At 43.3% G+C, this 27373-nt stretch overlaps 2 protein-coding genes across 3 annotated transcripts in view; one reads left to right on the forward strand and one right to left on the reverse strand.

The window, feature by feature from the left end:
• FANCI (FA complementation group I) overlaps positions 1–2447 on the forward strand; it is a 29735-nt gene extending 27288 nt beyond the window's left edge. Inside the window, exons 36-37 of one of the 2 annotated variants that reach the window (XM_081888413.1) lie at positions 748–873; positions 1272–2447. In XM_081888413.1, coding sequence (XP_081744539.1) covers positions 748–873; positions 1272–1337 — 192 coding nt within the window. In that variant the 3' untranslated portion in view covers positions 1338–2447. Of the gene's footprint in view, positions 1–747 lie in introns of both variants that reach the window. The other variant, XM_081888412.1, reaches the window with a different exon arrangement.
• Positions 1421–26386, reverse strand: POLG (DNA polymerase gamma, catalytic subunit). Its single transcript, XM_081888418.1, has 23 exons — positions 26193–26386; positions 24710–25331; positions 22866–23052; positions 21473–21640; positions 19900–20046; positions 19514–19593; positions 18340–18522; positions 17503–17654; positions 16442–16565; positions 14967–15191; positions 13305–13425; positions 12923–12988; positions 12278–12382; positions 11202–11362; positions 10690–10743; positions 9433–9550; positions 8871–9006; positions 7937–8183; positions 6752–6874; positions 5526–5694; positions 4216–4424; positions 3479–3639; positions 1421–1795 (listed from the first exon to the last, which is right to left on the reverse strand). Exons 2-23 carry the CDS (start codon positions 25291–25293, stop codon positions 1731–1733), a joined length of 3585 nt encoding a protein of 1194 aa, XP_081744544.1. The 5' UTR covers positions 25294–25331; positions 26193–26386; the 3' UTR covers positions 1421–1730.
• Between the last annotated feature and the right edge of the window lie 987 nt (positions 26387–27373).

Below are 27373 nucleotides of genomic sequence, written 5' to 3' on the forward strand. Positions count from 1 at the left end.
GGATAGCTCAGCTGGTAGAGCATTAGACTCTTAATCTTAGGGTCATGGGGCAACATTGGGCCAAAAGATTCCTGAATTGCAGGTGGTTGGACTAGATGCCCCCCCCCTCCATGGTCCTTTCCAACTCTGATTCCATGAAAATTATGCAAGTTAACAGGAAATTGAATTATTATTTATATTGACACTTAAAAAGCCAAGCAGTTCAAATGAAGGGACTGTCCCTGCTGAGTAGACTACTCATTTATCAGATACATTTTGTATATGTAATTGGTAATCTTTATCAAGTACTTTGGTGCAATGAGTCACATCTGTTAGAACCCAAGATGAAACCCAGAAAGGCCTGTGTCTACCGTTTGCAAGGAATACAGACAAAAAGAATAAAAGTAATGTTAGGAATAATTAAACAAATTCCTTCTGTGCTTCAAAGTGCTGTTCATCAGGGATATAGATCTTAGAATAAGGGACACCTGCTCCTTTATGTATCCAATATTTATGATATTGATTTGGTATGGTCTGAGTCACTTTTGGCACAAAAAAGTACATGTTTTCACTAGCTTTTTGAGCCTTGACACTGTGGTTTTACTATTGATATCTTACTATTTGTGTTCTGTGATTTTCAGTATGTAAATGGCTTTGAGATCACTTGTGATGAAAAGTTGTGTATAAACTTATTTTAAGTTTTCATAAGCTATGCCTATAGGTGGTGCAAACCGTCACTCTAACTACCCCTTGGGCTGCTTGCTGCAGGTCAACCTGATGCAATATATGAAACTGAGCACCTCCCGGGACTTCCGTATCAATGTGTCTACTTTGGAGAACGCTCTACAGGAACAGAATGCTGAAGATAGGGAGAATGAGCCAGCCAACGACCAGGTCAGTAGTAGACATTCTAAAAAGATGCAGTCTATTTTCTGCCAATATAAATGTAAATCTGTACTTCCAAAGTGCCTTCTATGAAATTCATATGAAGCTTTGTCAGTTGTATGCTAATGGTAAATACCCATTTCTGTACAATGGCAATACCCCTCTGCATCATCCTGAATACTCAATTTCACCACTGAGTCTCAGCAGCCTCTGTGGGGGTGAGGAAGATACATGAACGCTAATGAGATGACAAAAATGAAGAACATGACACTTTTCTAGCAGAAGTTAATTTCCAGAGGTGTTTTTCCGAGTAAAAATTGCTTTAAACAGCAGGTTTTAAAATTGAGTTTCAGTAACTCTGGACTCCTCTGGCGCATTTACTAATAGCTTGTTTTCATCTCTTTTAGAACACTGCTTCTACCCAATCCAACACCAGCCAGGAACCCAAAACTAAGAGGCGACGTAAAAAATAAGAGCTGCCTTGGTCATTCCCAAGTGACTACTGTAGCTTGGTTCGGCTTGCCCTGTGAAGCATTAATGGAGAAAGATGAATGTCTCATTTTTAAGATGGGCTTTAATTAGGTTTCTGCTTGCCATACGAATGACATGCAATTCTCTGAATGCTTGTACCACAACAGGCTACTGACTAACCATCCTGGAACAGCCCAGTTAAAGTGAAATCTGTCCTTCTGGATGGTCTGTCAGTGTGAAGCTGTAGCCTGTTTTAATGATAGCCCCGAAGTCTTCTCCCTCTTCTCAGTGAAAAAAGTGCAAATCACAAGGGAGTGGGCAGGTCTCCTTGCTTAAGCTGCTTCTGGGAGGATTCACTGAGCTGGTAGTTTTCCCGTCAGTTGAAGTCTTGCACCCTATTTTTGTTTCTGCAATGACCCTTTGGTTATTTTGAGAAGTTGATATATATCAAGAGCATCACCTGAAAGAAATTAAATAAGTCATGTTTACACCTCCCAGTGACATAACAGATACTGAAAACCACTTTGAGATCTACTTGTTGATCTTGAAATAGCTAGCAATCTGGGAAGGGAACAGAACAAGTAATCAACAGCACTGTTTATTCCAAAACTACCGATATTACAAGAGAATGGTGGAGAATATTCCCAAATCTAGGACTGACTGCCATTTTTCTAAAATGCATTTTCCCTAAAAGATTTGCTTTAAAGGATTCCTGCCAGAGCTTAATTTAATAAAATACATGAACCCTTCTCCTGCAGTGGTTTCTTCTCAAGCTGTCATAGTTGGAACAAAATTGCCATTACAGCTCAATAATTAACAAGCTTTAGTTATAAGTTGTTTAAACACTCATTAATTCATGCCAATTAAAAAGTGATTATGTCAAGTGCTGAGCTTAATTACTACTTGTGAGACAAGATTTCATCTTGAAGTGTTTGTAAGCACTCTGTTATTTACACTGTACCTTTGCACTATTTCCAGTCAGTGGCTGGATAACAAGCCTAGAGCTGATGGAGTGAGAACAAGCAATATGGGAAAGCCAGATGTTGCAGAACGGCTTCCCTATGCAAATGTATCAAAGCATAATAAAATGTTACATTGGGCAAAGAAACAAAGATTGACTGGGACATCCCACAGATATTGTGAAGATGGACTCGCTCCTTTCTGTGGGAAACTAAGGCTGCTGTGCATACTTACCTAAGTATAAGTGTCAGTGAATTGAGTGAGGTTTTCTGCTGGGTAATAGGGCTGTTTTTCGTCATGCACAACAATGTAAGGTGTTATCATACTCAGTTTTTGTGGCAGCAACACAAACAACAGGCAGGTGGCCCAGGAAGGCCTTCCCTGTGTCACTACTGCCTACTTGCATGTGCACACACAACAAGGAAGCCCGAGATCCAAATGAGTGAGTGGCCTGGCTGAATGAGGGCTGCTTGTCATTAAGGGAATGAGCCTTGCAACAGTGATGGTGCTTGTGTAAACAAGAGGGGTAGCAGAGCAACACAAGCAGGAGTGGCAACCCCAGTGCTACAGAAGCAGATATTTGATCACTCTCTTCTTCCTATGGCGAAGGGAACATGCAAGTGCAAGCCTGGCTCCTGGACTCACTCCCAGGACAAATTCTGGAGAAAGGAGATCCAAGCAAAGCCTTGTTGAACTGGAAGGCTTTAAAAGGACATTTACAAGTTTTTGGCTGAAACCACTGGGGATGGTCTAGTTAGCACATAAAACCATGGCTTAGTGCAAATGAACAGTCATGGTTCCCAAAGCACAGATCATGGCTGTTGTGCTCATGCCAGTCTTGTTGCTGTGCTTCCCGTATTGCGTCTGAAGCCAGTCTTGTTGTTTGCCTCACTCTAGACAAACTGGTTCATCCAGAATGAGAGACAAGCTACCCTTTGCTGGGAAGTAGCACAGCAACTATGATCTTCATTCCAGGAACTCACTCACTGGTTCTGAACCATGGTTTGGCTTAGTGTTATATGCAAAGTGGATCAATATATATGGCGCTCCTGGTTTATATGGCTATTCCAATGAGTAGACATAAATTATTATTCAGTAGTAGCACAACAGGATTCAGATAATATTTCTGAGAGAAAAGGAGGTGCTAGCTTCTCTAGAATTAAGAAAGTGGCACAATACTCACCCTGGGGAATATTGTATCTTCTTTCCATCCCTGTTGGGTTAGATGGAGTGATACAATCCATTGTCACCTCTTTCCTTAAGCACCGATCAATGTCCACAGCACTAAAGAAGGCCACTGACTGAGGCAGATCTTGAATACCCAGTTTATATGAAAACATGCACCTGAAAATACAAGCAATGCAAGTAGTACAGATTTAGGAAATTCTTCTAAAAGGTGTCAGCTTTCAGTTATCACATCAACTACAGGCCCAAATCCGCACATGCTTTTACAATTCTCATCTGAGTGCAGTAGTGCTTTCCCTACTTGTGATTGCCAGCAGCTGAAATTCAGAGACATAATGCCTTGGACAGTCAGGGCTTTTCCCCCAGCCAGAACTCACAGGAACATGAGGCAAGGACAGGAGTGATACACCAGTAGAGGACAGTCTATAAAAGCTGGTCATGTGGTTCCTCACATCTCCCAGATGGAAACAGGGCTTAATACATTATGGGATGGACACCTTGTTCACTCAACCCCGGAAAAGTATTTATTGCAAGGATTTGGAGAGCCCCCCAACCCCAAATTTGATACTATGTCTTCTCTATGTAGTTGCTTTCCCAAGTGCTTCATACATTAGCTCTCAGCCATGGAAGGTAGGCTAGTATTATAAGAAATCTGTCAGGCAATCCCTTATTTTCCAGCTGAACAGATATCCTGAACATTGGCCTGTGGAATGCCATGACAAAAATGGTGCTTACCGTGTAAGGAGGTTTGTGATCTGCAGGGCGAGAGCTGCCCGATAGCGATCCTCACTTTGCACCAGGTATCGCACTTCGTCATGGATGCTGATACAGAACCGCCCATCAATGTTGAACTCCTCAAGGAGCCATTTCATTGACACAAGCATCAGGTGCAGGTAATCTACAGCCGAGCTCTGGACCACCCAGTTTATTCTGCTGGTTATAAACTGGAAGAGAGAGACACTGTTTTCTATTGTAAACCTCTTTACAATACAACCGCTGAAAACTACTGAGCCCTGATCTTTACTACACAATGTATGAATTTGCCAAACACATTTTTAAGGTGGCTTGGTGTTTGCACTGTTCATACAGATACAATGAAAGCACTTGGCATGGAAAAGACAACTTGTTGCAAACACTTGATCCACGACATAGCTTGCTACACTACTTGCAGATAACCGAAAAGCACAACCACCTTGCAAATACAGTGGTACCTCGAGTTACAAACACCTTAAGTTATAAACGCTTCAGGTTACAAACTCCGCTAATCTGGAAAAATTACCTCAAATTGAGAACTTTGCCCCAGGATGAGAATGGAAATCGTGTGCCAGCGGTGCAGCGGCAGCAAGAGGCCCCATTAGCGAAAGCACGCCTCTGGTTAAGAACAGTTTCAGGTTAAGAACGGACCTCCAGAACGAATTAAGTTCGTAACTAGAGGTACCACTGTAACTTTTAAGACTTACAATACTAGGTGTACAATTTCTACTATCCAACCTCTTGCAAATACGTGTTGCTTTTGTTGTTGTTGTTGTTATGTAATAAATTACTAACCCTTGTAGATCTCCCCTGCCTGGTTGTCTAGTAGTGATTTTTACTCACTGCAGGCAGTGAAATCCTGCATTACAGCTCTTGCTCTTCTTGGGAAGGCTGCCAGAATCATTCTCAGCCTTTCTCCACAATCATAGACCTGGAAAGGAATGCACCCCCCCCCCCGCCTTCAGCATTCACAATCACATGTACATGAATATTGGCATGCTGTGTGTGGCATGAAGCACACCATGGAAAAACACCAAACAGCAAGAGTTTTAGCTGCACGCTCTGCTTCATACAGGCAGCTGGAGATTTTAAATGAAATATTGTTCCTACATGCTGCTGGTCATTGGCTAGATACCTCCATCTTCCCTTTCCCATTTTCCTAATACCACCTTTCCAGTGAAAACCCTTGCAATGCAAGCTGGGCAATTACTGCTGCCACCAAAACATGCTGTATTGAAGCAAGGGCTGGAATTCAGAGTCAAGAGGTCAGAGTCAAGAGGGTTCCCTCTCACCTCGCCCTTGACAGCAGCTGGCTCCAATGCTCTGCTGATGTGGCAGCCCAGCACAGGGGTGCGAGGAGATTCTGACATGGCAATGCTTTCCAGTTTATTGAACATTTCAGACTCTGTCCCACTGGCCCACACTCGTCGGTTCACCACATCCCACTTTTTCCTTCGAGACCTGCAATATGAAGAACATAAGAGCTGAACAAGCCATTCAGCAACAGACTTCTGTTTAGGGATCTGTCAAGGTGCAGGTACCAGGGTGCATGGATTGTGCTTACTCTGTCACCAGCTACCCGCTTCCTGACATTTTTCTCTGCAGCTGAACTTCAGCCCACCTATTTCTTCTCCATTAGACATCTCTCTATCTCCCACCTACATTGCAGAAGTTTTGTAGCAGCCTCTACTTGTAGGCCTCACAAATTAAAGCCACCACCCAAAATATAAACCCTGGGTCCCATACCACTAAGTGCTTAGAGTGGAGAAAGAAAAAATCAAGTTAATCAAAAGCAAGGCATTAAAGCCCAGGGATAGAGTTGCTCAGATAAATGCCTTGTCTCGAGCAGGCAAGGGTGGGGCAGGGGGAAGGACTCCTCTTTATGGAAGCTTCAAGCTTGCCTTATTTGCACAAACTGTGCCTTGACCATGAATGGGAACAGATAATCTGTTTTGGGTTAATCTCCTTTAGAAAGAGAGAACGTCAAAAGCTATCTCTAAAAGTTCATCATCTTCAGGAGAAAAGGCCGTGGCTGTTCACAACCCAGTTATGTTATGGTATCACATAAACCTGCAAAGCACCAGAGACTTTTCTGAAATCCAAAGGAGGACTGAATAGCTACAGCACATATGCCACCCCACCATGGGGGTGGGGGTGGGGAGAGGACACTATGTGGTGAAAGAAGGGAGAGGCTTCAGCTTCTCAAGGATTTCCATTTTCCAAAACACATTTGTGACCCTTTAGCTAAGAGTGCTTAGTGATACTCAGAAGCCACAAGGATGGCTAAATAATTTTTCCAGTGGCCAGGCTTCAGTGGCCTGCATAACCTTTTGCCTTTGTCTGTGACCAGCAGGAGAAGGAACTGAATAAAATGGAGCAGAAGCATGTAGATTTTTGTGGTATAGAGTTTAGATGACCATGGCACAGAATTTTGATTTTTTAAAAAGTTTTATTTTACTTTAGTGCCAACAGCCCTGGCTTTAGCTCAAGCATAACATTCCAGTAGAAAACACCTTACCATTTTCCTGCTTCTCTCTTTATCTTCCGCACATCTTCCAGGGACACAGAACCATCCTCTTCCCTTTCTACGGGGATGCCAAGCTCTTTCACCAGCCATTCCCCTTCCTCGGACAGATAGCAGCTGTAAGAGGAGAATGGAATAAGAAACCACAGGAGTTGGGAGGGACCCAAAACTGCCAACACAAAACACCCCCAAAGTCCAAACTAAGTAGAACCTTCAGCATGGCAGTTCAGGCAATAGTTCAAGTTGGAGCCAAACAGGTACTTACGAGTGAGCAAACAGCCTTGGGGGTAAACTGTTTAGAGCTAAGTCACCTGATCTGGGAAAGAAACATCCCCCCTCTCCTCACACAATATCCTCTTATCATCCTGAAAAAGTTGGTGTCATTAGCAAACTTGGCCGCCCCACTGCTTACTTCTAATTCCAGATCATTTATGAAGAAAAGCACAGGTCCCAGTACCAATTCTTGGGGGGACTCCACTTTCTACATCTCTCCATTCTGAGAACTGTCCATTCGTTCCCAAGCTCTGCTTCCTATTATTTAACCAGTGACTGATCCATAAGCGGACCTGTCCTCTTATCCCATGACTGCTACGCTTACTCAGGAGTTTGGTGCAGTACTGCACCAAAAGTTGTTTGTCCAAGTATCCAATGTCTACTTGACCATCGCTATGGTCAAGTAGCCAGCATGGTGTAGTGGTCAAGAGCCAGCATGGTGTAGTGGTTAAGAGCAGTGGACTCGTAATCTGGTTAACCGGGTTCGATTCCCTGCTCCTCCACATGCAGCTGCTGGGTTACCTTGGGCCAGTCACACTTCTTTGAAGTCTCTCAGCCCCACTCACCTCACAGAGTGTTTGTTGTGGGGGAGGAAGGGAAAGGAGATTGTTAGCTGCTTTGAGACTCCTTAGGGTAGTGATAAAGCGGGATATCAAATCCAAACCCTTCTTCTTCTTCTATGTTCACTGACATTCTCAAAAGAAATACTAATGAGACTGGACTTACCCTAAGGTACCACCAGAGAAGAGCCATTTCCCCCAAATTAGATGGAATGGTTCTTTCCAGACATAAAAACTACAGGCAGTAGTATTTTTAATCAATTCTTTGTTGTTTAAAAAAATACACTGCCCAAATAAAAGGAGTTGTTTTAATTGATCAATTTTTTTAAAATCAAGCACGCCTTACCGCCGAATCCCTTTTGTAGCAACATACAACTGGCGAGCCTTTTCACTCGCCTGTTGCTGTGTCAGGCGATGGTTGAACTGCATGAGGAGGCGCTCTGCAAAGGGCTGCCCTGCCCCATAGATGCGCCCATAGTTGAACACTTTGGCATGTTCTCGGCTGATCCCCACTGTGGAGGCCGTCTTGCTGTGCAAGTCTGTGGCATTGCTCTTCTTCCCCTGAAGGGTCATCCAGCCAAAAGCCGTGCTGCCTTTGGTGGGGAAAGAAGGGGTTAGTGTGGTCTTTAAGAGGGTGTGACAAAAGAGGCCTTGGAGTGAAACGGGGCCAGGTGTATCTCCGTAATTCTGTACAGGAGCAAAATATGGTACTGGATACAAAATGGAGCTCAGAATTTCAGATGTCAATTAAAAACAAGTTTGTAGTCCTTATGGTTACCTAGATACCATAATGCACACTGTCGGATAATGGTACTTAAGCCCTGGGGGATGCCCCACTGTTGCTCCAACTGTTCAGCCTGGGCACAAGCTTGGAAAAAATGCCAGCTACGCAGCTGCCAGAAGTGTGTGTGCATGTGTATTCTGTGCACCTTAGGAGCTTTTGTAAGTGTCTGCTTTTGTCAATAAAGAATTAAACTGCCAGCCATTTGTCCTCCTTGGCTGAGTGAGCTTAGGACACAAATATATGGAAGTCTCTAGACCCCTATAAATTATTTTAAAGAGATATGTTGGTCTGAAGAAGGCGAAAAGTGGAATTTCTAATATGCAGTTTCCGTACTCACTGTACTGTAAAAATTTACAATAAAAAACTGTATTTCAAAAACAGCATTAGCTATGATAGCTGAACAGAGCTTTCACATTCCCAGGCAGTAAGTATACCCCTGACTATCAGCTGCTGAAGGAACAGACAGGGAAGGGTCATTGTGAGTGGAAATGCTCACCATGCATGCCAGCAAAATGAGCTTCTCCCAAGACAGCTGCTATCCAAAGTTCCTGGGAATCCACATCAGCTCCAACCAGATGGTAGCCAGAAGGGGCCTGGACCATAGCTTTCAACTCACTGCCCACCCGGTCAGTCTGCAAGACACAGAGAACATAAGATTCCTGCTAGATCAAACCAAAGAACCACCTAGTCCATCACTGTGTTCACACAGTGGCTAAGCAGGCCCAGAGTGCAATAGCACTCTCTTGCTCATGGATCTATTATTACAGAATCTTCTAGTTACAGCAGTGATAGCCTGAGCTGGTAATTGAAAATCAACGCTCCAAAAATCGAAAAACTAATAAACTAATTGGACTTTGTAGTAATGAATAAACGAACCAATAAATTATGTTTGCCGGAATGGCTTCTCTATTCCTGTAAATTAGCCAAAGGTGTCTATTTCTTATAGACTGGAATTCTCATTATGGACAAGAAAAGCAGGATGGACATATCTTTGGGCAACTGTATTTCAGTTTCTCTCTCTCACTAAGCAAAAAAAGCATTAGAAAATCCATACATACTCTGGCATTACTGGCTGTCAACCAGGTGGGCTCCACAGCTCGACGAGTTATTGTCCCAGCAGTTACCACCTGTGGCAGGATGGCTCCATAGCTATTCTCCTCGTCGTAGTCTGGGTGCCTACAGAAACATCAGGGTGAGCCCATTTCATATAACATGAGGAAGCCAGCCTTGCTAGTGATCAAGTAGCTACTTAACAGGAACAGCTAAGACTGCAGGTAAACCGACACATCCTACAGAGGCCAAGGGTTCTAAAAGATTTTGCTGGAGTAGCTGTTCAGCAACTGTTCATGAACATTCATCACTCTTAACTGGCTGTTACTCTTCAGGTAATATACATCTCTGACATTTGCTTGAAACCCGATAACCTGGTGGAGATTCTTGAGAAAATGCAGAACTTATTCCAAGTTATGCTACTAGCCCATCTAGACTTAAGGAATAAGTGGCATGCAAATCTGGTTAAATAAACCAGACTCAGCAGGCAAGTCCTTTGTGAGCCAGAAGTAGAAATGTATCCTACAATTACTCCAGTATCTGGGATAAACCCCCCCCCCAACAGCAAAGACATGGATAGTAATCTGTCAGGGATTCTTTAATTGTGGTTCCTGCATTGCAGGGGGCTGGACTAGATTGCCCTTGTGGTCCCTTCCAATCCTACCATTCTATGATTCTTTGAATATCAGCTGCTCTCCCAAAAGAGAATCCTTTAACTTTCACAGCTCAGATAATTTACAGCTTGGCTACACATTACACTTGCCAGGGGAGAGCAGCCTGAACATGCAGAAACTCTGTCTGCTGAGAGATCAAAAGATTCTCCACCAACAGGCAGCAAAAGCTGGAGGCGATACAAATCAGATAGCAAAACAGAGCTATTTTTCTGCAGGAGCTGGAAAAGGGAGGAACAGGGAAAACTGAGAGGAAGTACAACAGAAATGAACAAAAACGCTGCTTCTGAAAGCAGCCAGTAATGCAACTTGCCAGTCTGATTTGTAAGACTGAAGATCTTTGAAAAAAGAGCAGAAAAACAGAAAGGTTTGGAACCTAGACACACCACCTACTCCCAGAGATCAGAAGAGACTTGTGAATGCATCCCTAATTATATTGTATTATATTATTATTATTATTATTATTATTATCATCATCATCATCATCATCATCATTATTTTAGTTGTAAATCACTTTGGTAACAAAATTTGGTTGGAAAGTGGGGAAGAAATAAAAGGGAAAAAATGACCTTGAGAACATCTCTGTATGTGTACCTGGTCACAGATCGAGGCAGCTCCCCTTTCTTCAACCACACCACCATCTGGGAACTGACAAAACAAAAGGGAAACAAACTTCAGAAAGCAAACAGCAGAAGCTAAAGAACTAATGTCTTGCATTGGTCCTTGTCTCCTTGCCTCAGCACACCAAGTCTCAAGCCCTTAGCAGGCCATGAAAGGAAGAATTGAGCTAAGCTAGCGCTTTACCCAAGTTTCAACAAGCCCAGTAATAAGAACTATACCAAGCCCCCCCCCAAAAATAACTAGCTCCCCTGAGCTCTTACCAAATTGAAAATGACTCAGGGGAGGGGCTCCTCTCATGTTGCAAAGATTTAAATTTAAAGGTTGGAGTAAAGTATACAATCTGAATGCTTCGTGGTACAAGAAGCACATTTACCTTGGTACTGAAAGCAGAACTTGAATTATCACCATACAGCATGGGAGCGGGGATTAAAGTGTCATGCAGTTCTGCAGACTGGTAATTTAATTCAAAGGAAGTCACCCCTCACCTTATTCTTTTGTGAGCATTTCTCCAAAAGGAGATCTTCTTGTTGATTTCAAGAGCTTGTGTCCCTTCTGTGGCCCCTATGCCAGCTTTCAGGGTGCCATCCTCCATTTTGGGCAAGAAATCCTTAGCAAATGGGCTTCCAACGTTGTTTTCATTCCCATCCTTTTAACAGCAGGAGATGGAAGTTTGCTTTAGCTCAAGGTATCGGTTATAAAACGGGATTAGCCAGCATAAAACCCTCCTCCCTACTACATATGAAGTTGCTTTACAGAAACCCTTAATGGTCCGGTCCAGCAGCATCTAGTCTGACCAGCAGCGACTTCGACAGCAGGATTATGGCCTCCTTAACACTGTGAAATGTTAAAGAAGCAATGCCTTGGAGCATGGGTAGGATGCATTTCCTTTCCCAAGGAACAACCCTTAACACCACTCAGAACATCTGGCAATAAGGATACAGTGGTACCTCGGGTTAAGTACTTAATTCGTTTCGGAGGTCCGTTCTTAACCTGAAGCACCACTTTAGCTAATGGGGCCTCCTACTGCTGCCATGCCGCCGGAGCACGATTTCTGTTCTCATCCTGAAGCAAAGTTCTTAGCCTGAATCACTACTTCTGGGTTAGCGGAGTCTGTAACCTGAAGCGTATGTAACCCGAGGTACCACTGTAAAGACTTCTAGGTCACAAACTGCATTTTCCAGGCCGGTTTGAACACTTGGCACCTGTAGCACATACTTTGTTCTATCCAGGAAAGAAATATTACATTTCCAATAGAATTTAATAAGAGGCTTCATTTCAGTGGCAAAGGTGCATAGCCTTGAGAGGTCTATAAAACCATAACTACACTATTATTCCCCCCCCCCCCACAAGGATATTAGAAAAAAGAAAAATAATCAAGTGGAAAAAAACAGTGTATACTCAAGGGGCGGGGGAATGTTCCCTGTGTGGTGTTTAACATCCTCCATATATCACAGACACTTCATTGCATATATACTTTAATGCATTTCTGATTTTAAAGTTCAATTAACTGAACTCGAGAAAATTATCAATTTATTTCTATATACAAGAAATTCCTGCTCACCTTGTGAGGTAGCCTAAAAAACCAGCACCCAGGGATATTGACCTCATTGTAAGGACCATTGCCATGGTGATAATCAGGATGACTCTTTGAATGGTCCAGCTCATCCTGTTGGCAAACCAATGTAGGGTTAGTTGGACCTGAATGTACAAGGATGTACAAGAAAACAAGATAGACAACTCAAGATGTAGGAATGCCCCACCTCATAAAGGCAAAGCAAAAAGCGTGTAGAGAAGCATTATTGATTAGCTATCTGAATGATGTTTTTACCATTCATGCCAGCAGGGCCTCAACCACCTCTGTCATATTTAAGAGGAACAGTCACCAAAAAGTTGGGAAAATAGATCCCTCTCAATCTTTCTAGGAACTCTTGATGCTGCTTTCAAAATTCTGCAATGCTTGATGCCACCGATTTGCTATGGTTCCTCCCCTCCCATTATACCTAAGATCAGGGTTGCTGGAGTAGACAAAGGGTTTGGGGCACTTGGGAACGCTCTTCCTACTACCTCCCCAATCAGACGAGCCCCTCATTCAGGCTTTCGCCCAGCAGTCTCAAGATCCACTACTCAAAGCACACAGGTTTAGGCAATACATGAGTACCGATTTCCCCTCAATTACTGTTTTTCTCTTGAGGAGGTATACCATTACCTCGCTAAATTGCTTGGTTACAGGATCTGAATCCATCTCCATCTCCGCACGGCTGAGCTCTTCAACCTGGCATGAGGGAAAGAGATCTCTTTAACAGCTAAGTTCATTCTCCCCTCCCACATCTACTCATTTTCCTGATCCTCATCTGGCCAAGAAGGTCTTTCCCAAGTGACAAAACAAAAACTCTTTACGTGTAGAAACCTAGCTTAGCTTCATCCTTGACATGCTAGTTTTCTGTATCCAACGAGTTTTCTTTTTAATATGGAGATAAATCACTTATGCAATGCCTTTACCAGTTACCTGAAATTGTACAGTTTAGCAAAAACTGTGCTGCATAATTCTAATGATCATGTATCACAGCTCTGAGACACACAATTTGTACCTTATGCCAGAAAGTGCTATTTTCTGTTAACATGAGCTCTTCTTCCAGCGTGGTGTCCAGTGAGATAGGTTGCTCTTTGCCTTTCTCCTTGCAGTGTTCACGGTACAGATGCTCAATAACCCTACAGTTAAGGAGAAAGTAGTTTTGCTTTCACTGAATACAGCAAATTGTCTTATTTCTTGACCCCCATTTGCAAAGCAATGCTAAACTTTGCCACAAGAATGTTACGTAACAAGGAGATTGGTGCACTGGGCCTGCTCACTTTAATGAAAGTAGTTTTTCACTGAATGATGTTGAGGACTTCACACCTTTACTCATTTGCAAATATCAGACCTAAAAATATCTTTCCTTTTTGCAATTGGCTATAGTTCAGCCATACAGACGTGAGATGCTCCTATGCTGACATTTCTACATGCAGACAAGCAAGAGGCATTATTGCCATTCATGAACAAATTCCACTCAGGCAAAACAACTGAAGGATGGAGTAGCCTGGAGAGAGTCCTGAAGGCCAGACAGGGGCCTGGAGTTTGGTCCCCCAGGTCTGAAGTTCCCCACCCCTGCTTTACAAGGCCTAGCTCTTACATGTCAATCTCCAGGGCTAGGGAACATTTCTTACGTCTCACTGCAATTCACTGTGAGGCTGAATGAAGAGAAGGAAGAAAGGAGGATGCAGAGGGGGTGAAGAAAGAGCTGTGAGTGGTGGGGGGCCCTACCCCCATCTTTTGGACCCCCTGGGAAACTCAACAAATCTGTTATACCCAGAACTGTGTGTGCTGAGTGCAGCTGAATGGGACACAGCTGTAGGCAGCCCAAGGAAGTACCATCTACCTTGGGCCTGCTCAAAAAAAACAACAAATTTTGCATTACGGCTCCTAAGATCAAAGAGCATGTTTTCAGCTATTTTGGGAGACAACTGGATGTCATTTTGAATCAAGACGGCAGACTGAACCTTTTGCACTGATTTTAGTCACAGATTTCTAAACTGAACTCTTCCCACCCCATTTCTTTGAACCGGAAAGCATCACAGAACAATGAATGAAATGGAATGATGTGTGGACAATCCAGTATAAATCCACTACTACTGTGTAAATATACGTTGCAGAACACACCCTGAAAAATCCACCTGGACGATCCCTGAAAGGTACCAAAGTGAATAAATGATGCTCTCTCCTGCTGAGAGCACTTTCTCTGCTTGTCTTTGGAGGCAACTGCTTAGGTCAGAAGCAGATTAAAGTCACCACACCTGCAGGGTACAACAAATGGGCTACGAAAGGAGGTGAATCTCCTGGGGAACCATGCATGCAACTGCATTTGCTCACCTTCATCCTTTTTTTAAAACTTGCCTCTCACAATTCTCCCCTCTTTTGGGTTCCAAGTATAGCTCTGGTGGCAGAGACTCAGTAGTGCTTTATTCACTAAGCATAATCAACAATTCTCCCCTCTTTTGTTACCTTTGTGTCCTACCTCTTCCTTTGCTGCCTTCCACTGCAAACTCAACAATTTTAAACTATAAACTCCTTAGGGTAAGGACCTCTCTTTTTTGTGTGACTGTATGATGCAATGCATACACTGATTGCACTGCATCAAATAATATTATTACTAGCAACAATTATAGACCATGGCAGCTTTGTTGCTCTCTTCACCCCAGAATGCACTTCTTACCTGAAGGGGCAAGTGGGCAAGTCAGCATCTGGAGTCCCCTCTGGCAGGTTGTCACTCCTCCCTGGCACCAGGTAACCCCAACCATATTTCTCAGAGTAGTGCAATGGAAAGCCGTCCCAGGTGAGCCTCATGAGCTTTGGGGTCACTCTCATCTGAAGGCTGATAAGGCTGGGCCCAGGCACCCAGCTGGGATCATCCAGTCTCTGGCACAGCTTACGATACCACCTATGCAAGGGGAGAGTAGACCACAAAGTCAACATAAAGCCTTCCTCAATAATGTTAGATAATTGGTTTTTCAGATTAAATTTTATACCAAATTGCTCAAAGGCCTTCACCAAGGAGCTGTATGGAAATCCATTAAATAATAATTACATCTCCTGTCAGAGTTGATTTTACTCAGTTTAACAAAAGCTACCTCCTCTGTCACTGATGCTTCCAGGTGGCCTGCTCCTTTTTTAAAGTAGAGAACTTTTCCAATCAAGCCGCTAATGGGAGACTCTGGTTGCTGACTCTCTTCTCAATACATTATAACCTGGATGGCACTGACTCAGCTACTAGGGGAGTTTGAATACACAGAAGCATGTCTCATTGCAGGAAATTAATTGGGGGGGGTGCTTCCATTCTACAATGCAATGCTTCGTTAGCAGTAGTAGTAAACTTTTTTCAGGCTGAGGGCTGCACTGGCTTATGGCCAACCCTTGGGGGGAGGGGTTAAGTGTGAAACTGGGTGTGGCCAGTGTAAGAAGTGGGTGTGGCCAGAGCTGCCATTCAAAAGGCTGCCTTCTGAGAGACTTTCCCACCAGCTATTCTACACTATTGAAAATAATTATTAATCACTCATTATTAAATTTAATCATTTTTAGAAGAGGTTGAATTTGGAGAGACTTGGGGATCATAAAATACTTTTGTGAGGGTTGGATATGGGTTGTAAGTTAGCCACCCGTAATCTTCACTGCGGGAGGCAGTGGAGGACAGAGGTGCCTGGCGTTCTCTGGTCCATGGGGTCACGAAGAGTCGGACACGACTAAACGACTAAACAACAACAACAACAATCTTCACTATACTACATAGGCCTGTGATCTTGCCAACGGAATTCTGTATGTTCACAGCAAACGGAATAATTCAGACAAATAAGTGGTTGTTTGACCAATCATCTTGTAAATCAAACAGTTCTAACTTTTAGACAAAAAACATCCACTCAGCATGACAGGAATGTTAAAATTTATTTTACCCTTGTTTAAATGCCAACTGTAAAGTAGGTCTCCTTCTCAGGAACGTGGGTAAATCTATGTCTAAGCTGCACACTTTTGATAACAGGTGGAGGCTCTCGTGGGCAAATGCTCTATTTTAAAAAAATCCATGCACATAGAAAACTAACATATTAGAAGACTAAACTGGAATCCTTCTTCCTGACAAAGAGATGAACAAAAGGTCCTAGGAGGGTCACTGTCTACAACTTCCCTTTAGCAACGCACCCTGGATGGCCAGGCAGGTGCTGAATTCTCTTTGGCTGCAAAGCTACAGTCCCCTTCAGACGGTCCAAGCACAATCGGCTCTCGGGGAGTTGCTGTTCTTCCTCTTCAGTTGGGGGTCCCGGATCTGTTTCCATGATACATCAAATCAGAAAGGAATTATTTTTTCAACGAGTACAGTTGTTGACAAGGCTGTTTTATAACTACAGTACATATTACATCAAATGGCTTAAGAATCTACGTGGACGCAGTTATTCGGTGGCCTGCAAAGTCTATAATCCAATGCAGAATTTGACAGCTAGCAAATTTCTAAAAGTCTTAATGGCCAAGAGGAATTCAAATACATGAGTGTTTAATGCACAGTAGCCTAGGGAAGAGTAGAAATGTAACTTTAATGGTCAGGAGAGAAATGTTTTCTTGCTGAAATGTGTCAGCTCCGTAACACTCCATAGTTCTTATGTTCCTCCACTGCCTCTATATTGCACTCCAAACACCTGTGTATTCCATATTTATCCTCCAAGACTGTAATTAAGAAATAAATAAAAATGAAACAACACAGACACCCTTTTTAAAACAGCACTTCTGGGATCTTGGGACTTTTTAAGATTCTCTGGTAATACTATCGTACTTTGAAATCTCTTGAGAGCTGGATGCAAAACATTCTGCCTGCAATACACACACGCTGAGGTATGTATTTCAGGCTCGTAAATAAGATTTTAAAAGATGCTTGCTCCTACCCAATTGCAAGGACAGCTTAGCGGAAGGGATCTGGATCAAGGGTAGATTACATGCTTTGGATCCAAGAGGTAACAGGTTCAACCCCTAGCATCACCAGGTGCGGCTGGTAAAGACTCTATCTGAAACTCAGGAGAGCTATTGCCAATCTGTACAGACAATGCTAAACCAGATGGACAAAAGATCTCATTCCATATAAGGTATCTTCTTTCTCTTTCTTTCTGATTTAGATTTAGGAGAGAAAGATTACAACTGCCAGTAGACAGTGGGGACATCTGCGATTTGCTGTGTGCTAGCAAGCTAGTAGTCAATTATGATGATGCTCTTACCTTCCTGCCACTCTAGCATGGAGGCTTTTTCCGCGGCTTTGGGCAGTTCATCATTACCACCTTCATTCTTCTTCTTCCCAATTTTCTTCTTCTTTTGCTTAAATTCCTGGAGATCCCACTCTAGATCCCACAGCCAGGGATCAGATTTGTACCTGTTTTGATACATTAGACCAACCACCACAGGTTAATTTGAAGAATGCTTTTTTCAATTTCCATCAATGAGATCTTAGTCTACAAGCTCGTTTATTTACAGCAAGGGAGAGGAGCTGAAAGGGTACTTTCCTCCACCATGTCATAGCAACAACTTCTCAGTTTATCTAGATGCACCCACTGCTGAAACTGTGCCAAACAAATTCCTTTACTAAGTAGTAGTCTGCTTAATGAAACAGTATTGCATTTCACAAAACCCACAGTCTCAATTCTATCTCAACCTTGCAATCTTCTTTTAGGGGAATTGCCCCCCCACCCCCAAGCATACTACAGATTTTAATGCCAGAACTAAATGTCAGCTGAAACTGTGGTCTGAGAACCCAGTTCTCCAACTGCAAAGATGAGGGGGAGATGTGGCAGATGTGCGTGCATCCTAAATCTTCCATATTTCCCCTTTTCATCTTCTGTCCTGTACTACCTCCTCAGCTGAGTTTCCCTGAGATGTAGCAAGCATGCAATTGGGACCGCAACCAAAGGGAGGGTTGAGTGCTGCATCCTCCTTCCAGCTCTGTTTCTGCTTCATAGTGTTCTCTCCTGCCACTGCTTAATGGAGAGCCAGGTTTTCACCAATTATGAAGCTCTGGCTTAAGCAGCAGTGCACTGTAACAGTGATTATAATACCCCCACCTTTCCTCATGAAGCAGCTGGCAGGCATTGTCAGCTAGGTTCATCAAGGATTTCTTCATCTCCTTTTGCAGCTCCTCATAAGTGACCTGAGCTTCATCCAGGTACCTCTCCCAGTTCTGATTGACAGGAAGGTAGGAGACTCCCATTTCCAGCATCCCTGCAAATGTGACAGGATGGGGACACCTAACCAAGAAACAGAAAAGGGGGTAATAAGAGTGGAGCCAGAATGTTGGAAGCAACTGGACTAAGCTATGTAAACTAGGCATTTGTTGACCTTAGCATACAATGGAAGCAGATCGTAAGAGTCTGTCACACTATGCATGACCAACGGACAGAACCAAGGATGGATCCATGTAGATGAAAGCCTGAGGCCACATTGCTAGGAACAAGGTCCCATAGCCGAGAGCACTGATCTGGGTAACAGATGGACCCCTTCACTCTCTCTCATATGTGCACAGATGTCATTAATTCCAATAAAGCAAATTAAGTTCTGGAATTGGGGCACTCTTTTTTAAAAGCAAAGTCAAAATTGTACTCTTTACTCCTGCATTGGGCAGTCCGCAAGGACAGATTGCCCACAAGGGCTATTCCTCCCACCTGGTGGAATGAGATTCCACAAAAGACAATACATTTTGTGCCTACTCCCCCCCCCAGGTTTTTGCATTGTACAAGCTTTCCCCTCACATTCTCCCTGCCTGTCACAACAGATGTTTTATTTAATATGATAAGTTGTTTGATGTAACTCCCAGAATTATTTGGCTCAGTTTTCCAATGTGCATTGTAAATTCTGGTTAACTATTATCTGTGTTTCTTTCACTGAGAAATTTTGTATATGCACTTGTACCACTTCTGAAGGATTAAGATGTTTGGGGAGATACTGCTTCTTGTTTCTTTCTCACAAAATTGTAACACTGGTTGATTTGTACTGATACTTTACCACCACGCTGAACCTTGCAAGTTTTATCTGTATCTAAAGAAAGGTGAGACCAGAATCCCTAGCAAGGTAAAATGTAAAGGGGTTTATTGATAATCTAACACCATCTTGTCCCTAAGATGCTTCTGAGACACAAAGGCAACCTAACACTATCGGCTAACCCAGAGCAAGCTATCTCATAAATAAACACACCATAAAAAAGAATTCCACATTTCAGAACCCCCCACCCCAAATACTCACCTTTCCAAGAAGAGAGGAAGCTGCTCCTGGAATACTTCATAAGTAGCCTGGACATCAAGGGCACAATATCTCATCAGGTCCTTGGAAGGGAGACAGAGAGAATAGAGGGAATGGGAGAATAAATTATGTACACCTGTATCAAAAGCCACATTCCACTAAGTCACACCATTGGTCAGTCTATCCTAGTATTCTCCTCTGACTGGCAAAAGAGCTCCAGATTGAAATCATACATCTTTCTCAGGTATACCAAGACTCTTTCCTTCACACTAGAGATGCCAGACTTTAAACATGTAACATTCTACATGCAAAGAATATGCTCTACAACCAAGCAGTGGTCCCTTGATTCCTTCCCTTAAAAAGTACCATCCTATAGATTATCTCCCTACCTGGAAGTTATTCCTGATGTCATTCATGCTCCCTTTGACAAAGAGTTCCCGGGCTTCTTTCTCCAGTGGCTGGCCTCCAACATATAAGGCATGCACATCTACTAGATTGTTGATGCTACTAATGTTCACCCAGTCCCAGGAGGCAACCTGCAAGGTAGTAAGGCAGCAGAGTAATGACTAACTAGTCCACAAACCCCAAAAATGGCCACTTTTGAATGGAAGGCATTTAAAAACATTTAAGAAACCATCAGATTGCATCCTCAATCTACAGGAATAAGACTTCCATTCTGATTAGTTCTAACCCTCAGAATGACACTGAACATCTACACAGTCCAGGATCTTTACAAAAATGGCAAGTCCTAGGACGCCTCGTCTACACATGTGAATGAGGTGGCAGAAAGTTGAGATGGTTTATTGAACTGCATTACTGCATAAAAATAATTCCAATTTTGAATGCTCCTCTACATAAGAAAAAATCCTCCCTGCCAAGAGAAAAATAGCACAGTAGGGAGAAAGGTTCTATCCTAGTCCTTTGTCAACCAAGTTTGTTTTCTATTTATGTATTTTTAAGAATATATAGGTGACTATTTAAAAATATGATCACTCTGTCTAAAGTAAAGCCATCTATTATACCATCTCAGCCCTCCACCACCTCTTTCTGATGTATCTGTAGATCTGACTTACTGTGGCATCCATACAGAAATATAGCTATAGTTTGGCAGGCCTTTATTGGAGGGTTGCCTATGAAACAATGACAATGCAAGAGGCAACAGAAGTCCATATTACTGAACAAAACTTTTCTCACATCTAGGATGTTGCCAATCTCCTCCACTTCTCCCCTCTACTACCAATTCAGAATGCTTTTGCCAAAAAAATTTCTCCCAACTGTCTATGGTGATCTCTGTCAGTCTTCTACTAAAAACCCCATGGTGGTGGAACTGCATTTTGCAACTTTAGTAAGAGACAAAATTGAACACATTAAGACATGCAATTATGAGGAAGGGAGGGCAATTAGTTATTTTGGAAGAGAGAAATAAAGTGTTCAGTCCCAGCTAATGTAACCTCAGGTATAAAAACGACATATCTACCTCTTTCTCCACTCCTCTCATAGGACAGAGTATTAAAAATCAGTTATTCAAGTGGTTCCCATGTTATATATAAGTATGACTTGATCAAGGTTGCTGAATGTAGAGCCAGAAAGGACTCTGACACCCAAAACAAAAAAATAGTTTTAAAAAACTTAAAATGGGTTGGAAAGGAGTTTGACTTTTCAATGTGTACATACACATTTATCTTTGTTTCACTGTCACCTCTAGACAAATGGGATTTGTTAGTTTGTGAAACAATATAAAATCCTAAAAATCTGTTTACCGAAGACCAAAGAGGGGCTAGCATCCAGACCACATACAGTGGTCTTTCTTACAAACTGCCTTCTGCTCTTGGGGGGGGGGGGGAATCTCCAGTTCAATATACGCTGGAGTACATTACAATCTTATCTAGTGCTGCCGTTGGGGCGGCTTTGTCAGGAAACAGAGGGATTAGCATGCAACTCCTCTGTGCCTTTCCAACTCACCTCAGGGCCATCAGTTTTATTCCGTGTTTTCTTGATATGCTGCTGCACCTGTTGCTGCCCTCTTCGCTTGCCATGTTTTGCTGCCATCCAAAGGCTGCGTTGGAATCCTGTTAGCCCGGAGATGGCCATGTGCATACTCATGGTGTCCAGGAAACGCATCTGGGAGCCCTGAAATAGTTGTTTTAATGTCACAAACACTGCCATTTCGACATTCATTTACACAAAGAGCCATACATAGCAAACCAAAAAATAACATGGTATAGCTCTTGTTATATGCTAAAGACACCTCTTTATACCCTAGCCTACAACATCTAGGATATATATGCTATGAGGGCCAACCCTCTTCTTCCTATTGTAAATTATTTTAACTAGTTTTAAAGTTACAGGTATATTTTTATATTGTTATAGCCTGCCTTGGGACCTCAAGGTGAAGTGCAGGTAGGAAATCCAGTAAGCAACAATAATGAGGCAGCCTGGAGGATAAAAGAGTATTACATAGAACTTGCTATGATGTATGTTCAGGAACAGGTCAACTGAGGGTCAAGTTCAGCATCACGTCTTATCAACAGAAGTCAAATACATACATCAGGAAGGGATCACAGGCAGGGTGTGATGCCAAGATTCAAACTCATGAGTTCACAGTTTAACTACCCTGCTATCAGGTGAAATTCTAGCCTAACGGCTCATACCCAGACTATACATTCTATCTCTACCCTGAGGATTTGAAATTCTGACTGCAGCTTCTCCCCTGCAAAGCAGCATCAGAGTGGTGAGCAGGAGGGAAGGGTGGTGCTTAACCCTTCCCTCTTCTGCCTCTTTCCACCTGCAGCTCCTTCCCACAACTACTTTTTCTCCAGCTAGGATTCCAGACTCATACATCTGATCCAAAGAGGAGCTTGAAACCTTGCTGGAGAGAAAAGCAGCAGGTGAATGAAGCATTAATCACCCCTCCTCCTCATGTATGGATTTCCCCTTGCAAATAGTACCCCTTCTGACAGCAGATTGCAGAGAAGCAATGGCTGGGTTTTAAAGATCCAAGGCAATAGCAGAACACGTAGCTCTATCATTGGACAAGCAAACAAGGACAGCTGCTTTGTTTGCAACTGCAGCATCAAAGATTCACAAGGACTTTGTAATAATAATAAAAACCTAGCTAACTGCTGCGGGGAAAATTTTGCTTCAATACAGATCTAATATTTGATCTGCTAAGCTTCATTTCTACAAGTATTTATTTGTATCTTGTTTGTTGTGCAATTTCCTAACAGTTACGGCTCATGGCTATAACAACTGAATTGATACATGCTACCACAAACATCTAGCCTTCAGCCACCAATAACAGCTTGCATACAAGAAGAAAGTAAGCAGAACAGATTGGAAGACAAAGATGACTTACCTGAATCAGGTACTGTTCTTTGATGTGCGCACGGTCAAAAGAGACATTGTGACCCACCACCAGCCTCTCTTGCCAATCCTGCTTGGCAAGGCTGTTGCTCGTTTCCAGAGGGATGAGATCTGACAGAGTCAACTGGCTGGACCAGGTGTACCGTTCCTCTAACAGTCGCTTGCTACACCATGAGTACCTGGGGAGCAAACACACCCAGCTGTGTGAACTAAAGCACTCTTTCCAGGGCACTATAGAACACGTGAACCCACCTTCATTTCTTTCTAGATCTGAGAATTAGTAATTTCAGAAAGAACACTGCAGCATTGCACTCATTTTAACACCCATATCAATTTCATTTTTTGAAAGAAAAAAAAAGTTACAATCCTAAGAAGATTTACTACAGAATGAATCTTGTTGAACTTAGTGGGAGATGCTCTGGAGCCAGCACACTTAAGATCACACTACAGGAGCACCTACCTTTTAAAACAACTTTGATTTTAACACCTGTGCTTTGGGGGAGGGTTCCCCTGCTGTATGTAAAGCTTGTCCAAACCAAATGGGCACATTCACACAGATGACTAACCATACAGAGCAGTGTCCAAATAGATCAGGTTCCCAGCAGCTATCACACTGCCATAGAAGACAAGGACATGGTCATATTAACCTAACATCAAGAATTTGGTGCCGCTTGTTTGGCTCTTTCCTCCCAAAACCCTTTTTTGCTTTCATGCCGTGACTTTGTAAGCACAGGGGCAAATAATGTGTTATTTTATTATTTTTTAAGTTGCTTTATGGGCTTTTCCAACTGAAGAGCAAGGTGAAAACACTTTGAATCACCACCACCACCATTTATTTATTTAATTTTAAAATTTTAGTTTAACATGGGTCACATATTGTATACGTGTACTGAAGGGATAGCTAAACTAGGATTCATAAGATGAAGTTCAAGAAAACAAGGAAAATACAGCCCCTTTTCCAATTCTCACTTTGCTTTGAAGAAGTTTAGGAGGTGAGAGTTCCAGTGTTCTAATTTAACACGTCTCTGACCGTGCACAACCCACACATCTGGTTAGGAATTTTGTGAGTCAACAAAGAGGGCTTCCTCCAAATATATAAAGGAAGGTCACACAACCCCCTCCCGCCAATACAACATTAATTGTCTCTTCTTCATAAGCACAGTTTCTTGTTCTTGCTCTTTTACAAAAGCCCAGGAAACTCTAGGTGGAAACATTTATTCTCATTCTGGCACTCTTTCAACAACAGAACCCCAGAAGAAAAGATAACAGCATGATGTATAAGCGGGAGGGGAGTTTTCAGCCCAAGGGCCACATTTCTCTCTGGACAAACTTCTGAGGGCCACATGCCAGTGGTGGGTGGGACCAAAAGCAAACATTGGCAGAGCAACAAATACAAATTGTTCTTATGTACCATAAGCTAATTACAGGAAAGCAAGAAACATTATCAAAGTGCAAGGACACATTTCAATCATTCAAAAAAAAAGGGGCGGGATATGAAGCAGGGCCAGTGAGAAGTGGAGCGTTTAAGGGCCAGAAAGAGACCTAGAGGGCTGCATGGAACTGAGGCTCCCCAGCCTTGCCCTATGGTATGAGACCTAGAACTGAATAAGAACAGGAAGTGATCTATTAGATGTGAGATGCTGATAGATCAGGGGCCTTTGGCCAAAAAGTGATATATAGGAATAAACCAATGAAAAAAGTATTTTGGGACACTGGGGACAGAAGTAGTGGGACACTGACTAGGTCATGTTATTGTTGCCTAATAGGTTCTATTTTTACACAAAGTTTGTAGGAACAAAAACTTTCACCCTTCTACCAGAGCTGTCAGCATCTTACCAGGCATTTGAGGAAACAGCTACTGCAAGCGTAGGGCACTGGCCTGCATTCATGCACACTTCCACATCAAACACCAAGGCCCGCTCATCAGGGAAATCAACAGCTGTCATCTCCCCACTGGGTCCATATCGTGTCCACCCAGATTTCCAAGCCCACTCCAGGGGCACTGGTGGGATCCCAAACTGAAGTAGTTCCTTAGCAGCCTCCAGATATGGGAGGCTCTGCTTCTGTGCCAAGATACGGAAGTGCTCATCGATGTTGGCCCCATACAACTGGGGCAGCTGCAATTCCACATCAGGAAGTGTAGTTGTCTCTTTGCCCCACAAGTCATGCTTCTGCAAGTGTGCCACACTCTTCTGGATGTCTTCCTCTGAATATTCAACCTGGGCACCCCGGAAAATCTGCTCATGAAGATGCTTAGAAAGCATCTGGATGCCAAGTGGATTGATGCGTTGCTGTTTGGGGAGAGAACCAGTATCTTGGGCCATCTCCTCCTGAACCAGGCGGCTGGCAGAAGAACCCGAGGACCATCTCTGCATTCCCCGTAATCTGAATGGACCTGTATTCCACACCAAGCGCTTCATCTTCACTAGAAATGAGCAGCATGGAGGATACAGAAGATCTATCAGGAGACAAAAAGTATTAACAGAATTGAGGTTTCGTGTAGAATTTTTGCCATCTTCCTGCCCAAGATGCCGGGCACAAAGTGTTTAAGTTGTGAAGCGCCTAGACAAGTGTTCCAGATTCAGACAAAGGATTCAAAACCTCACTCTTCCACAAAGCTTGCAAAATGACTTTGGTCAAATGACTATCTTTTAGTCAGACTGACTTCCCAAGGTTCTTGTGAGGGTAAATGAGGATATGTATAGGAATGGAAGACAAGCCTGCTGGATCAGGGCAACTGCCAATCTAGCCCAGAATCCTGCTCTCAAAGTGGCCAGCCAGATGTTTCTGGGAAGGCTACAAGCTGGACCCAAGCACAAGAGCACTCTCCTCTCCCCTGGTTTCTAGTGACTGGTGTTCAGAAGCATTGCTATCTCCAGCTATGGAGAGCGGCCAGGAATTTGTCTCCAACTTGGTGGTCATCAATACTTTCTGTGGGAGAGAGCTCCTTAGTTTTAACTATGTGCCACGTAAATAAATACAGGTGTCCAGAGCCCTCTGGAGGGTGAAATAGAAAAGCAGTCCATAATATCTGTGACTGCTAAGAACAGCCCCTCCCAACCCTGCAATTCTATGGAAACAATTATGATTATACTTGTCTTCTTGAGATGATGATAACAATAATTTTAGTATTTGCCACCCATCTAACTGGGTTTTAATATTCTGACTGAATATTAAAAACACAGTAAAAACACCACCACTAACACTTTGGACACCAAATGTCCAGAGGGCATAAGAAAATAGTTCTGATTCCCAACTCACCCCCCTTCCAAAAACGAAAAAAAGATATATCTACAGATTATCTCAAAATTTTACCTACCCCCCTCAGTTTAGCTTCTTTTCCATGCCACCCAAAGGAGCTAATATTTATTCTCCTCACCAGCACCACAACCCAAAAGGGGCGCCCACAAATTATCCCCTTCCCCAAATTGGGCTATTTTGCCCCCTCCCCCAAAAAGGCTACCTCTCCTCACAAAAAATGGGGTGGGGGCAGGGGAAAGGAGCTATACAGCAGCAGCAGCCCCCACCGCCCGCCCCCTTTCGTGGGTACACGAAGCACCCAAAACACCATGAGGTGATTTTTGCCCACGACCCCAAACTCCGCCCCGCCCAAGAGCTCACGAGGCGAACCTTCCGCCGGCGCGCGACTGGAGTGAGCTCGCCCGACACGGGGGGGATTATTATATGGCAGCTACCAAAGTCTCCTTTCGCGTCTTAAACACAGCCCAAATATTGAGAGGACAAGCAGAAGAAAGAGAAAGCAATGACTTTGCCTCAGACAGAGGCTGTGCTGGTTTTGTTTCCCACCCACCCCTAGTTTCTTTCCCCCCTTGACACTCGCTAGGAAATGGTATCTCCCAGAATGCTTCAGAACCAGCTTCCTGCTTCTCAAGTTCCTATAGGTCTAGCGGAGACCCTGTATCCAGCGCGGCCGCGTGGCCTAATGGATAAGGCGTCTGACTTCGGATCAGAAGATTGCAGGTTCGAGTCCTGCCGCGGTCGAGAGGGCTTGCAGGTTCGCCACTGGGCAAGAGGGACTTAGTGGCAAGATTGTATTTTTGCTTTTATGCAGTCGCGATTTCTGTGCAGATATATATTTTTTTACCATCTTGGCAACAATCACTGGCTTCCGTAATTAAGCAACCGCCTTGTTCTCCACGGCTAACATTTGGTACCTTTGCATTTTCGCTGTTGCCCCAATAAGCGCCGTTGGACTCAGTCATTTCTGAGCAGACACGATTGCGCTGGAAGTCTTCGTGCGCTCAACAGGGCGCGCAACTCCGTAACAGTTTAGGCCTCTGCATGTGACCGTGGGAAAGTGTGGGGAGGCGTGTAAACAGCCTGCAAGCAAATCAGGATGAATGCTCAGTGTCGACTGACCTTCCTTGCAAACAAATCAGGAAAAATGCTCAATAAAGACTGGATATAATCTAACCTGTGCCTGAGCTTTGTGCAAGCAAATCAGGATGCGTGGTCGTCTGAATTGCACTTAGTCTGAAA

The sequence above is a fragment of the Podarcis melisellensis genome (assembly GCF_964234715.1).
Source record: "Podarcis melisellensis genome assembly, chromosome: 14".
Lineage (NCBI taxonomy): Eukaryota > Metazoa > Chordata > Lepidosauria > Squamata > Lacertidae > Podarcis > Podarcis melisellensis.

Excerpts from the sequence above, each read along its gene's own strand:
- POLG (XM_081888418.1), bottom strand. The coding sequence starts at position 25,293 with ATGAAGCGCTTGGTGTGGAATACAGGTCCATTCAGATTACGGGGAATG. Across the intron at positions 23,053-24,709 it reads GCTGTTTCCTCAAATGCCTG|GTACTCATGGTGTAGCAAGC; the intron begins GTAAGATGCTGA and ends TTTGCTCCCCAG. Across the intron at positions 11,363-12,277 it reads TTTTTAGGCTACCTCACAAG|GATGGGAATGAAAACAACGT; the intron begins GTGAGCAGGAAT and ends TGCTGTTAAAAG.